A 14,463-nucleotide genomic window follows, 5' to 3' on the forward strand; every position below is an offset into this window, starting at 1 on the left:
AATTGTCTTGAAGTGCTCCCTTTATGTCTGTGAATTGTCTTGAAGCGTTCCTCTTATTTCTGTGAATTGCCTTGAAGTTTTCCCTATGTCTGTGAAGTTGTCTTAAAGTGCTCCCTTTATGTCTGCGAAATTGTCAAAATGTGCCTGTTGTGTCTGTGAAATTGTCAAACTACATTATGTTTTTGTAACTGGTCCAAATTGTGTCTTTTATGTCTGTAAAAAGTGAGTTAATCTTTTAATCTTTTGAAACTGAATTAATTAAAAAATCTGTTTCTTTGCACAAGCATCAAGTCAGTTTTTTCACTGTCTGTGAAACCTGAGCCAATTGTATCTTTTGTCTGTGGAGAAGTCAAAGTAGTTTACCATTGATGCTGATCACATCTTTTCTTCACTTATTTAACATCTAGAAAGCGCACCTACTTTTTACCACATTTTGAGGTACAAAGCACACGCCTTTAGGTACACCTGCATGAATGTTAGCCACCTTAGTTATATTGATCATGGTAGGTGCCTTTCCTTGATGAGTGTACCTGTTCATTGCAGCTATTCAGCTGTACCTGACCAGACTGCCTGTGCATTCAGCTGATAGTGTTTTAAAATTGATGTAAACAGTTGTTTGTTTTCCAGGCAGAACAAGTGAATCGTTCCCCAAGCTGTAGTATAAAGATAACACATCGAAAACCGTAAACAATAGTTGTGTCCTTGAAGCTTCTAGGTAGAACTAACTCAGAGATTTCATCCACACCCAATTCTTTTAGATAAATGTGAAGTTGCATCATTGTTAAAGATACACATCGATTTTACATTTTTTGCATCAACTGTAATACTAGTTATCATGCATTTTCAAAGGATACTATGCAACGTTGTTTGGAACATCAAAGAATTGCAGCACATTGAAAATTTTTGAGCTTAACAGGAAATTCACATAGTTTTCTCTTATTTTATTTAGAAATAATACGAAGCACTAAATGCACAACTCTTAATATATAATTATCACAGATTATTAAGATAATTTGCATTTTCCTTGATATACAAAACTGAAGTCTTTTGTAAGGCTTGCCATTGGTGAAAACTAATTGAACTTTGAAGCAACAAGGTAGCTTTTTAGACTTGAGATTAAATGTTTGTCCGTGTCTACCACTTGAGAGATTTTACCTCCCGGAATTAATGTTTGATCATTAATGAAGGTTCTGCTTTCACCTAAGTCTTGGTTTTCCTCTCACAATGAAAGTAATGCTTCTTAGAAAAAAAAAAAGACTGTCAATCAAACTATAGTTTTGTCCACAGTTTCTTAACCTTAAGGTTTTGTCTTGGAATTGAGAGGTATTGCTTCTTAATCCTGAAGGTTTTTTTATGTAAAGATTAAAAGGTATTGCTTCTCATCCTAAGGTTTTTGCCTCCAGTAAAAGTAATGCTCCTCAGTATAAACGTTTTCGTCCATACTTGACGAAAAAGTAATGCTTCTCATTGTAAATTTTTTTATGTCAAAATTGAAAGGTACCGCTTCTTATCCAGAGAGTTTTAGGGTCGTAGTTTAAAGGTATTGCCTTTTACCCTAAACAGTTTGCCTCCCCCCAAATAAAAGTAATGCTTCTCAGTTTAAAACTTTTTGGCTTTACAGTCTAAAGGTTTTTTCTTATCCCAAAGTTTTGTCTCCTTCAGTAAAAGTAATGCTTCTAAGTACAAACTTCCCGCCCCTTACAGGAAAAAAAAAGTGATGCATCTTAGTCTGAAGGTATTTTTGTGTGAAAATTAAAAGATGTAGCTTTTTTTTTTTTTTGCTCAAAATTAAAAAAAAAAGGTGTTGCTTCTCACCCTGAAGGTTTTGTTTCCCCTCAATGAAAAGAATTGGTTCTCAGTCTGAACTTTCCTTCCCTTACAACAAAAAAAGTGATGTTTCTCATTAAAAAAGCTTGTTTTTGCTCAAAATAAAAAAGGTGTTGCTTCTCACCCTAAAATTTCGCCTCCCCTCAATAACAGTAATGCTTCTCAGTCTAAACTTTCCTTCTCTTACAGCAAAAAGAAAGAGTGATGTTTCTCATTAAAAAAAAAGGTTGTATTTGCACAAACTAAAAAAGGTGTTGCTTCTCACCCTAAAGATTTCGCCTCCCCTCAATAAAAAGTAATGCTTCCCGTACAGCAAAAAAAAAAAAAAAGGAGTGATGTTTCTCATAAAAAAAAAAGCTTGTTTTTGCTCAAAATAAAAAAGTTCTTGCCTCCCCTCAATAAAAGTAATGCTTCTCAGTCTAAACTTTCCATCCCTTACAGCAAAAAAAAAAAGTGATGTTTCTCATTAAAAAAACCGCCCTTCTCCGCCCACCCCCAACAGGTGACGCCCCCGGAGGAATGCGGCTCTGAGGCCTCCGTACCTTCCATCCAGCTGCAAGGTACCATCGTCTGACCCCCGCCTTCCCCGCGGCCCGCCCGCGTCTGGTTCCACATGAGAGGCGCCCGCGGCGTGGCGGCGGCGACGCGGGCGGCGACGACCCGCACCGCTCGCTCTCCGCGCCTCTGACGACCAGTGGCCTCCCCCGGGGGCTGCAGGCCGTCCCTGGGCCTCGTGCCCTGGCCGCAGTCTCTGCAGTAGGAAAAGGGGAGGTCGTTAAAATCCTTGTCGAGAACAGAAGAAGAAGAAGAAGAAGAAGAAGAAGAAGAAGAAGAAGGACTTTCGAGGACTTATATTATATTTTTTAAGACTTCTTCGGGGAGGGGGGGGGAGAGAAGAAGAAGGACTTTCGAGGACTTTTTATTATATTTTTTAATCGTTGCTTCAAACTTCTTCTTCGTGGGGGGGAGGGGGGAAGGGGAGAGGAGAGGGTGTTTGGGGGAGATTATTCGGTCCTTGGCCCTATGAGCTGAGGTACCCTTCTCTCACTCTCTCTCTCTCTTTTTCTCTCTCTCTCTCCTTATAAAAAAATTATAATTATAACTACAATTATAATTATAGTGATGCCATAAGTGCTTCGTTTAGTGTGCAAATGGATTTATTATTATTATTATTATTATTATTATTATTATTATTATTATTATTATTATTAGGTACGCGTCCAAGTGGGTTGGACGCCCCGTGAACTTTGGTACAAACAGTGATGATGATGATGATTGATGATTGATGATAGTGAATATTCAAAATAAAAAAAATAAAATATTACAATTGTGATTCATACTGTATTAAGGACAGATTCTTTTCAAACCCTTTTTTAAAAAAAATAATAATAATAAAAGTGATTTTTTTAAAAGTTATAAGTCTTAAGAAACACACACACATACACATGGCTTTTAAAAGATGGACGAACTTAGAAGTTTTACAGATGTAAGAAATAATAATAATAATAAAAAAAAGGATGACAATAATTGTTTCCTTTTTTGGGACTTTTTAAACAAACGGTAAATAGTGGATTCCCTTCCATGAAGGGTTTGTGCTCCACAAAAAAAAAGAGAAACTTCGGAATCATTCCAGTGTAGAGGAAAGTGACTGGAGGTTCTGTGATGAATCTCCTTTACCCCCCGTGACCTCTCGTGACCTCTCGTGACCCCTCGTGACCCATGGGGAACCGGCAGATTTACGAATCTGCCCACAAGTCTTAAATCGATCCTGGAAGCGTTCGCGCTCTCTCCTTCTCAGTCACGCCTGCTGGGTCAGAAACGGAAGGATCCATTTGCAACCTGGAATCCCAGCCAATTCTGGAAGACGCGTCTCGAGCTCCAGCCAGTGTCCAGGGGACGTTTTCTGGGTCCTTCAAACAAAACGTTGTTGTGTTTTGTAGCCATTTTTTCCACTCCATACCCCCATCTCAATTCATTCCGAGATCGCTGGATCCTCGACGACTGCATCCGTGCTACAAAGCGTTGTACTCATTGATTTTTAGATATTTTTCATAATTCTAACGACTATTTGTGACATTTTCCAAGTTTTATCCTCTATATATATATACATATATAAATATTATACATAACATATGAATATATATAAATATATATTTATCATTATCTCGGGTGCGAGTTACTGTTGTACAGGAGTGCTGGTGTCAAACTCTTTGTGATAACTCTGGAGGCGTTGTGTTGTGTACAGAACGTTGTCAAGGGGGAACTGAGAAAAGAAAGCTGAGCATAATCCTGCATATTATTTATTTTAATATTAAATAGTTGATGATTAAATGCATAGCACGTATTAGCCCTAAGGTTTAAAAACAAAACAAAAACAAAAAGTTTCAAAAAAGCTCGACATTCTGTGAAGCCTGAAGTTTTATGTCACCGGTATTCAGGGACGAAATACACAACTTGACAGTTGGTTCGCCATTTATTCACACATCCTTCCAGTGTCTGCCTGCCTGCCTGCCTGTGTTCTGGTCTTGTCTGGCTGTTCGTTCAGTGCCTGTGGACTAAAACGGTGGTTCTTAACCTGGGGTACCTGTTAACCTTAAACTTGTGGCTACCAGACATTATAGCCAGTGCGGTGGTACTGTTTATTTACTATATATTTATCATATGTTTGCATTGTATTTATATTGGATGGGGGTACGAGTATATCTTCTGATATATCAAGGGGTATGGGCAGTGAAAAAGGTTAAGAACCACTGTACTAAAAGGACAGTGAATATTGTTGCAAGGTTGTATGATTTGAAAGTGGAATCTGCCTGCTTGTCTGTGAATTTCTGTCTGTTAATGCAGTATCTAGTTAAATAGGACAGTTAATACAGTTGCTTAGTTGTAGGATATGAAAGCTGTTTAGACTAATTTTTCTTGTAGTAAAACGATTGAGAGGTTGAAAAAATGTAAAAAGTTTATTGTAGGTGAAAGGCTGCATCAGTGTTCCGAGATGTTTTGGTCATGTGGAAAGAATGGAGGCAACAGGGTGATGAAAAAGCGTACAATTTGAAAATGGTACAAAGTTGGGTGTAGTGATGAGTCCTCTGTGTAGTTGTATGAAGCATATGTGTGTGTATATTAAGCAAGTATATATATGTATACTTATATAATTACACAGGTATATAAGGGAATAACCAATAAAGAACAATATAGGTGGAGCATACATTTGTTGAGGTAAGTTTCCATAATTTTTATTTTTATATTTTCCATAATCTTTCAGTTATAAACAGGTTACTCAAATACTTTGTTTTCATAGACTTAGTTGCATAATTAAGACCAATGTTTATTTACAGCTTAGCTTTAAATCGAGCTGCTCAAACACATTATAAAGTAATTTACCAGAATCTTACATGTAAACGCAGACTTTAGCAAATCTGAACGATTATAAATAGATTACATCAAATTTCATACAATCATAGTACACTGGACAAAAAGATACTGTCATATTACAGTACTGTTGAAGTCTATTGTCATGTTTTAATCTGATTATGAAAACTAAAATCAGTTTAAATATGACTGTACTGTACTAATGCCCTTATTGGTGTCATTGACTCAGAGATAGTAATACAATTTCCTTTCTGCTGGGCATCTGGGAGATTGTTTCAGAAATGAAGGTCATTTAGAAGACTCTAGTGTTACTTAAGTTTATAATCCCATCTTTTTGCCAAGAGTGTAAAGTTCTTGTTGCTTTTTCAGATTGTTGGAACCCATCGTGCAACTACAAACCAGTACAGAAGTGTTTCTTTCCAGAGTGTATAAACTATCACTGGTTGCAGATGCTGTGTTGTATCTTGTCATTATATTCTGTAAGTATAACAGTAATCTTTACCAGGGAAATGTCCAATTTATCCGCAGAGCTTTAGGATATGAAAATGAGCATGTGATCTGATCTTTGTGCTACTGTTGTGGCTCAAGTTAGCCTACCATTCGTAATTTGTACAGTTGACATTCACTAATATTTTGTTCCCTTAAGCTTTATTCTTGAAAGCAAGTCAAAAAACTGTTTAGTGGCTCGATTTTTTTGCCATAATAATCTTGAAATGTAATTGGTATTAATTGAGACTTTTCTCTACAGGAACCAGGATGGTGGAAAGTGCCTTCAAGTTGCAAGTTGCTGACTGGAGGAAGAGATATTCCTTCAAACGAATGCTTTGGGTTCGTTTCTCAGCAGGCCGGTGGATTTGCAGCGCATAGGTCTATCGTTCTCTCTTCAAATCGAAGAGTCCTATCTGATGCAAGCACCCCGTTAAAGCATTATATTTTCATGGCACAGAACAATGAATTTTATGAAGTGATTTGTCAAAACAGAATCTGCAGTTTGTAAGGGCTTATCACTGTTTCTCTTATTGGTATAGAAATTCTTCTTCTTCTTTCAACCTTATTAGTCCCACTGTATAGCAGGGTCGGCCACTCGAGTCAACTTTCTCCATCTATTTCTATTCCTGGCATCATATTCCCCCAGTCCCACCTCACCCATATCCCTCCTCACCCCATCCATCCATCTGATCTGCTGACAACCCACACTACTCATCCTCCTACCTATCACTGGCATGTTCTTGGCTCTCTTGATTGGTTCCACCTCCTCTCTTCTTATTACATGGCCATACTATCTCCGACAAGCTTCCCTATAGCCTTCCCCTTTACATTACATATCACACATTCTTCTTATATCCTGACTCTCCTTCCATATTGGTATAGAAATTAGCCCTGGTTAATCCAGGTAATGTAATGATGCGAGAATATTATGTTTGACTTGCTCAAGTGGCCATATAATACTGAGCAATTGTATATATAGTTTGTATTTCATTGTGTACTACAGTATATTTATTGTGTATATTTACTCTTAGTGCCTTCTGGTATGACTGTAGGTTAATAAACAGCTCAATGGAAGTGTTAGGCTATGCATTGTACACGCATTTCTTTTCTGTACAGTGTAAACTGATATTTGTTGATTAAATATATTAAACAATGTTTTACTGTCCCTCCCTTTTTTATTTAAGTAATTCTCAATTTAATTTTGCTTATTCATTGTCCAGGAATGATTATTGTGGCGCAGAATATGAAAAGATGGTAATTACTATTACAAAAAGATGCGCGCAGTAGCCTACTATCGTAAGGTTAATGACCCAAAGTCTTGGCTACATTTCCAAGATCTCGATTCAGGTACAAACAATTGTGAAATCCCGCTTTCGAATACAGCACCGAGAACTGCAATGACCTTCAAATCTGAAAGGCAATGACCCTGTAGTATTGTGTATGGAAAAGATGACCTCTTTGCTTCAATCTTGAAAGGAATTTGTGTTCATAAGGACGTGTGTTGACCCAAAAATGCTGCCAGCCACCGAGGTAAGAGTCATTTTGCTGCCATACATCTATAAAAACATCTCAAGAAGACAAATGTCAAATATTTCATATTTGTCTATATTTCTGTGGGCTATCCAACGCAATTTTCACGGCTACTAGGCCTAGGCTTATCACTGGAAAAAAAAAACTAAGTCTTATTATCAATACTGCAGAAGCAAGAGGCCATTTTGGTCGTACGTTTACATAAGCATGGGTAATAATATTCATACAAACATACGATTTAAACGTTGGAAAATCATCAGTTAAGCAGAATAATGTTTACAAATTCTCAGCGTATTGACGAACATTTTAATATAGTCTCCAATAGAAGTACATCTCTTTTTACTCATTCTAGTCCCGTTTTCTTCTATATCTTAAGCATAGACGAATATAAGTATGTCTGTTTCTTACAGGAGATTCATAAATAATTTCAAACCTCCCTTATTTTTCGATTAATGATATCAAGATCTAAATTATTTATTAGAAACTTTGCGCTCGATTGTGTCCCATATATTAGAAAAGGAATCAAAATAACGGGAAACACGCTCGTTAAAATTAGGCCATCGAAGGGTCAGCTGTCACGTTCATGAAGTGTTTCTGGCCAACTGAAAACCGTTCGCTTGTTTGTGATGCTACGTATGAACTCATGATGGTCCCATATCCAGATGAAGAAGGATGATAGGTATACATAAATATTTATAGAGTGGCGTTTATTAATACAAGTGTACACATATGTGTATGGGGACAAAAACAGTCACATTTGTTTACACATTATCTGAACTACACTTATTACGGTTTTACCTCATTTTCTCCGTTATCTTAATATCCCCTTCTGCAATGATTCGTTTACTAACTGACCTTCTTTTATTTTTCATATATAAACTTATACTCATAATCTATTCATATACACATCGAATTTCAAAAGACGAAAACTTTACAGTAATATTTTTCAAAAACTAGCTCCCATCCTACCAGCCAATGGGGGAACCGTTTACATAAGGCTTTACCAAAAATCAAAGCTTTTAACCAATGAAAATGACTTCTAGAGACGTTGAGTAATTTGGAGGCTTCTGATTGGCCAAAGGCAATCCCTATACTGACTGTAACAGACACTGTAGACTCTGACTCTGTAAACCTCAGTGTAGTTCAAGACATGAGGGTGAAAGGATGTGTGTACAAACAAGTGCTTGCAAAATTAAGAGCCGGACTTTGGTAAGAATAAGGTTTTTTCAGATACTTTTCTTACATTCGTGAATGATATTCTTGACTATGTGAGAGGTAGATGTAAGAATAATAATTGTTTTCGTTAAAAAATATCCATAGAAAGTGGTAATGGGGCCATGTAGTTAAGAACTATGTAAATTTCTGAACACATTGATTGTCAAGGCCTCAGAACCTGGAGTGTCATTGTATACTTGTTAAAGATCGACCTATGAAGTTTTTGGTCATAAATATGAAGCTTTTGAACAAGAATATGGTTCTGGGTCCAAAGCTGACCTCTTACTGTAAATGTGGGAAGTGTTGAATTGGCCTAAAGGGCTAATTTGGACCTCTGGAGTAATTGACCAACTTTTAGGACCTACAGCAGCCCTATTTTGGTCTCGGATCAGTGTTACTACTACTACTACTGCTATTATTATTATTATTATTATTATTATTATTATTATTATTATTATTATTATTATTATTTGGAAGACGAACCCCTATTCATATGGAACAAACCTACAGGGGCCATTGACTTGAAATTCAAGCATTATTATTATTATTATTATTATTATTATTATTATTATTATTATTATTATTATTATTATTATTATTATTATTAATCAGAAGATGAACCACTATCCGTACGGAACAAGCGTACAGGAGCCATCGACTTGAAAGTCAAGCTACCGAAGAAACTATTACGTATATTTATCATGTTCCAGATCCCCAAATTGAAAAGTGTAAAATAAATGCAAATTAAAATGGACATATTATTAGACTAGCCAAAAATGAAGTCGAATTAAGTAACGGAAATTGAATGGCTCGGCTTGAGAATATATATGGCCCTCACGTGCTGTCAGTAATATTAAATTATGCACGAATTTTTCATGGGTTTGTTTACTGTTGGTCGAAGGTCAGGTCATTAACAAACAGATATTACGAATTCTCAATTGAATTCAAATCTGTAATGAAGGTAATGACGATTAAAGTACCTGACAGATAATCATCATGAATTTGCATCGTACTGTTTAAATTATGAGAGAGAATTTTGGATTAATATAGTATATAGTCCAGTAGGGTCCTGCCTGGTCGTTTAGGCCGTAACATCCAAACTGGCAAACGGCCGAAATTGATCCTCGAGGGTCTAGTACTAAACACGGGGTCACAAAAGGAGTTTCCCCCCCATAGCTAGGGGGTTAGTGCCGCTATTACAACTCATGGGGAGCACCGTAGGCATTACTAAAGGTTCTTTGCAACCCCTTTCATTCCTTTTACTGTACCTCCGTCCATATTATCTATCTTCCATCTTGCTATCCACCCTCTCCTAACAATTATTTCAAATGCTTTGAGGTTTTCCTCCTGTTACACCTGTCAACCCTTTCTACTCCCAATTTCGCTTCCAGCTCTGAATGACCTCGTAGGTTCCAGTGTTTGGCCTTTGGCCTAAACTCTGTATCTCACTCCATTCCATTCAATCCGATTATTCTTTGCTATATAATAAAAAAATTGTTATAAAGTAAACGAAAGTCCCTCTGCCAATTAAATTAATTTAACAGTTAACAGGAACAAATAATAATGTGGTTCGGATTCCACAATAAGCTGTAGGTCCCTTTGCTAGGTATATAACCAATTGGTTCTTAGCCACGTAAAATAAGTTTAATCCTTCGGGCCAGCCCTCTCTAGGAGAGCTGTTAATCAGCTCAGTGGTCTGGTTAAACTAAGGTATATTAAACTTTAGCTACGGATGGTTAAAAAGGATTGCCCAATACCTACCTCAGTGGTTTATCATACGTATGTTAATGAGTGTTTTAAGGAGCCTTATAGTAAATTGTATCGCAGATAAATCTGGTTTGGTGTTGAATATAGGACAATAAAACTTGTTTTAACTAATCTTGGTTACCTATAGGCCTATAAGTCCTGCAAGGTGAACAAACTATGGTACTACACAGAAAGACGCCACAATTTTACAATCGGGTTCGAAATGATTGAGTATAGGCCCAGATTGTTCATTACAGTTTTATTTATTGTACTGTAATTACTGTTATTTTGGAAGCTGGGTTCATGCTAAGTAGTTGGTGGGTTAAACTACCCGGTATCTGTTTTTGGAAATGATACAACAAGCTTGCATTAAGTAGGTGTTCGATAGTTAATGTCTGTGTGCTATGAGCTTGTACGATATTGTACACGATAATTCAACTATTGAATTATTGAAATGAACGCTGTTGAAACACTATATAGATATTGAAAGTGTCTTTCAAAAGTATTTTATGAAGGAATTGAAACTCTCAATAGAGTGAATTCTTCCTACACAAATACAAGCCTACGGTCATTGCATGGAGGTGACGGCACTTCTATGGAAAGGCTTCCAGGTTTGTATGTTAGGAAAAACACAAATTACTTTTAAAATTTGTAATACTTAGACCCAGTGCAGAGGTGATTGTGAATGCACTAATAACTCAGTGCTTTAGCGTAATGTAACTAACGACAATTAGTGATTTTCATTGTAATTAAAACGTTTATCGGTCTTTATACGTATTCAACTTTTCCCCAACAGGCCTAAGTAATTAATGTATGTTTCTGTTACAGACAAGGCTTCACTCCAAAAACCAACGGTCGTTTCAATTCAAATCGTTTGAATTCATCCATAAATTCGATTCGATACAATCCAAGGTCTTTCGATAAATCAGCCAGTGCTCAAATTACTGTATCACGGTAACAGAAGAAGAAAACTCGATAGTATTGGCTGATGACGTCACGGCGTGCAACAAAGCACTTCTGTCTCCCATTAACAAGTTTAGTTAAGATGATGTTTGCATATTTGGGTCAAGAATTAGAGGAAAAACGTAGTAGAATTAACAAGTAGGTTAAACAGGTTTCTGAACGACCTAGATATTATGAGTTATGTAAACTTCGGCCTAGTTGCAAGAAATAATTGGTCTGTATACAACAGTGGCTGGTTACTGTCAGTTCATAATGCAAAACAGTTTTAATACAAAAAAACTGTACTAAACTTACGCTTTTTTTAAGAGTTTTAAAGAAAAAGTGTATTGAAAATCTTTGTATTATACAGGAAGTCAGATTTTAAGACAGTGGGAATGATAAAATCGTGGAAAAAAACTTCGTGTTTTTTTTAAGGATTCAGATTTTTTAAGGTTTTCGTGAAAAAGTGTAAAAAAAAAAACTTTGTATTTTGCTAAGAAATCTTGTTTTAAAAGACAGTTTGTGAAAAAATCTTATAAAACGTAGTTTTTTGGTTTTCTGCAAAAGAAAACGATTGTGCCGGCTTTGTCTGTCCGTCCGCACTTTTTCTGTCCGCCCTCAGATCTTAAAAACTACTGACGAGGCTAGAGGGCTGCAAATTGGCATGTTGATCATCCACGACTCCAGTCATCAAACATACCAAATTGCAGGCCTCTAGCCTCAGTAGTTTTATTTTATTTAATGTTAAAGTTAGCCTAAAGGTGCGTCTGGCAATGATATAAGACAGGTCACCACCGGGCCGTGGTTAAAGTTTCATGGGCCGCGGCTCATACAGCATTATACCGAGACCACCGAAAGATAAATCTATTTTCGGTGACCTTGATGATTATACGCGTTTTTTACTAGTTTTTAATAAACCAGACTTTAGAACACAGGTTTAAAGGAAATTAGTAAAAAAAAAATTACTTTTTTTAAAGAAATATATTTTAGTATCTTAATTACTTAAATTCAAACTACTTGGGTTGTATCAAATCGACTTTATAGGTGTATTAAAACGACTCCAATTTGGTTCAAAACGAGACAGTGATTTTCAACCCTCACGGAAGGAAGGACAATTATAAATTATCATCCACTGAAACCGGTAAGTTTATGTACAATGATAGACATTGATTTATTTCATCTTGTTCAATAATCTTATGAAATTCACATCAGTATCACTGTAGGCATTACTCAAGGTTCATTGAAGCGTACCTTAGGCCCCTTGCTGCAACCCCTTTCATTCCCTTCACTGTACCTCCGTTCATATTCTCTTGCTCCCATCTTGCTATCCACCCTCTCCTAACACTTGATCTCTTAGTGCAACTGCTTTGAGGTTTTCCTCCTGTTACACCTTTCAAACCTTTTACTGTCAATTTCCGTTTCAGAGCTGAATGGCCTCGTAGGTCCCAGTGCTTGGCCTTTGGCCTAAATTTTATATTTCGGCTCAATAAGCCACATTCATGTACTGTGATTCTGGGTTGATACTGAATGTTTTGTCATGCTCAGTATATTTGCATAGATATACACCCAATGCGTCTTGTTTGTTTATTAAAAGCTGTCTATGCAAATGAAGTTGGTCAGTACACTTAGTTATTGAGTCCTACAACCCGCATTCCTTAATTAATCTTCCCATGTAACTTTACTGCACTGCCTTTTCTTTGCAATGAACTGTAGACTCAGGGTACTAGACCTATCCACTATATGCAGCCATTCAAACCGGAAACTTGCACTGCAGAATGGGTAATTAATGGCCAGGACACACCCGTGTGGTGTTATTTGTCGAGATTCTAAGCCTGTAATTACTGCTTTAATGATTAAACTCCCCCCAGGGAGAGTTTGGGTTGGATTCAGCCAATACTGTACTAATGATTAACCTTTTTTCTTAGGTTTCTTAGGTCTCTGGGCGTCATGAGGATTGGTCAAGACACATCTACGACAACGCATCTTCAAGTTAGATTCATTCTACGATAGTATCATCACTTAGCCAGTTATTGGTGAATGGTATGGAAGTATGTTTATCACTTATTTGAACCCAGTCAATGGTAAAGAAACATATATTTTATATACAGTTTAACTGAATATTCATACAATGACTGCAAACAGTGTTCAGAGAATTTTTGTAAAGTGCTGTAAAATTTTCAATGAATTTCCAGCTCTGAGTTGAGCCTCTGTAAGTTACATCCCAGGCTCACTTTTCTAGCCAATAATTGACATTGATGAGTTATCCTACGTTATGTACATTAATTTTGTTATTGTTTGTAGTGGGGTTTTCTCCCCATTTTAGCCAGGATCACTTATATTTCATACAACGCTGTATCTTGTCAGGAGGCACTAGACTTGTAGCTTGATTACTAGAACTATAACTTGATCAACTCATTCCCAGAGGGTTTAAGGTATTTCATTTTGTGTTCAAGTAAGTTTTTTGAGTTCTTTTTTCGTTTGCAGGTTCAACTCTACAGTACTTTCTCAGTGTAACGAGAAATAAAAACTGATTCGAGGTATTCCGCAGAAGGAAGACGATTTAAAATACAGAGATACTACAAGCTTAAAAAGATGTAGGATAAAAGACAATAAATGAAAGTGCTGCTGATGAACAAGGAACAAAAGCACACAGATTATGAGAGAGAATATCTCAGATCTAATGAAGAAAATGAGGAAAAGTTACAAGAAAGTTATTTCAAGTAAAGGTGACCTGGAACACCGTCATTATAATCACGTATAAATTAGCAAGACAGAAATCAGGTCTGCCAAGTTGCAAGTGGTAAATAATGTCCCCACATGTTACTGTCCTCTGTCTGGATCACAGTTAGGGCCTGACTTCTACACAGGCCAGGCCAGACCAGTTTTCACCAAGGCTTGACTGGTCGGCAACTGTACGGTCCATTTTTGGAGGTCAGGCTCAGTGGTCCCTTCATCTAGTAAGAAGAGAAACAATCAGAGTAGTCGTGCTGCCTCCCTCCTGTGCTACACCTCTGATGTCTCTTCAGTATCAGACTAGAGTCAAGCTCAGCATGGTTTCATTTCCCATTTGTTGTGTGCAGTGGGTTTGCTAGGTAGTAGGCAGTAACAGTAGAAACTTCGTCTGTGCATCCATGCACTGCACTGATTGGAAGATCCTGGTACAATGCCCATGACGTAAGGTGTGCCAAGCTATAGTGTTCATGATTTAAAGAAGTGCCAAACTACAGTGTTCTGAGTGAAGGTGTTCCAGGCTACAATGTCCATGACATAAGGTGTGCCAAGCTACAGTGTCCATGATTGAAAGAAGTGCCAAATTGCAGTGTCCAGAGTGAAGGTGTGCCAAGC

General features: G+C 37.0%; 1 protein-coding gene and 1 long non-coding RNA gene across 21 annotated transcripts in view; both read left to right on the forward strand.

The window, feature by feature from the left end:
- The window catches only part of SLO2 (slowpoke 2), a 559,700-nt gene extending 555,410 nt beyond the window's left edge, over window positions 1–4,290 (forward strand). For all 19 annotated transcript variants that reach the window (XM_067089837.1, XM_067089831.1, XM_067089836.1 and 16 more), the window contains one exon: window positions 2,330–4,290. In XM_067089837.1, coding sequence (XP_066945938.1) covers window positions 2,330–2,401 — 72 coding nt within the window. In that variant the 3' untranslated portion in view covers window positions 2,402–4,290. The remainder of the gene's footprint in view (window positions 1–2,329) is intronic.
- Window positions 4,291–8,283: 3,993 nt separating this feature from the next.
- On the forward strand, window positions 8,284–14,156 carry LOC136830352 (uncharacterized). Of its 2 annotated transcripts, none has more exons than XR_010850637.1 (5): window positions 8,284–8,424; window positions 11,005–11,277; window positions 12,163–12,259; window positions 13,044–13,158; window positions 13,603–14,156. It is a non-coding gene; the product is annotated as an uncharacterized lncRNA (long non-coding RNA). The 2 variants fall into 2 exon arrangements; XR_010850638.1 differs by having other exon boundaries at window positions 13,053–13,158.
- Window positions 14,157–14,463: the final 307 nt, after the last annotated feature.

The sequence above is a fragment of the Macrobrachium rosenbergii genome, chromosome 46 (assembly GCF_040412425.1).
Source record: "Macrobrachium rosenbergii isolate ZJJX-2024 chromosome 46, ASM4041242v1, whole genome shotgun sequence".
NCBI lineage: Eukaryota > Metazoa > Arthropoda > Malacostraca > Decapoda > Palaemonidae > Macrobrachium > Macrobrachium rosenbergii.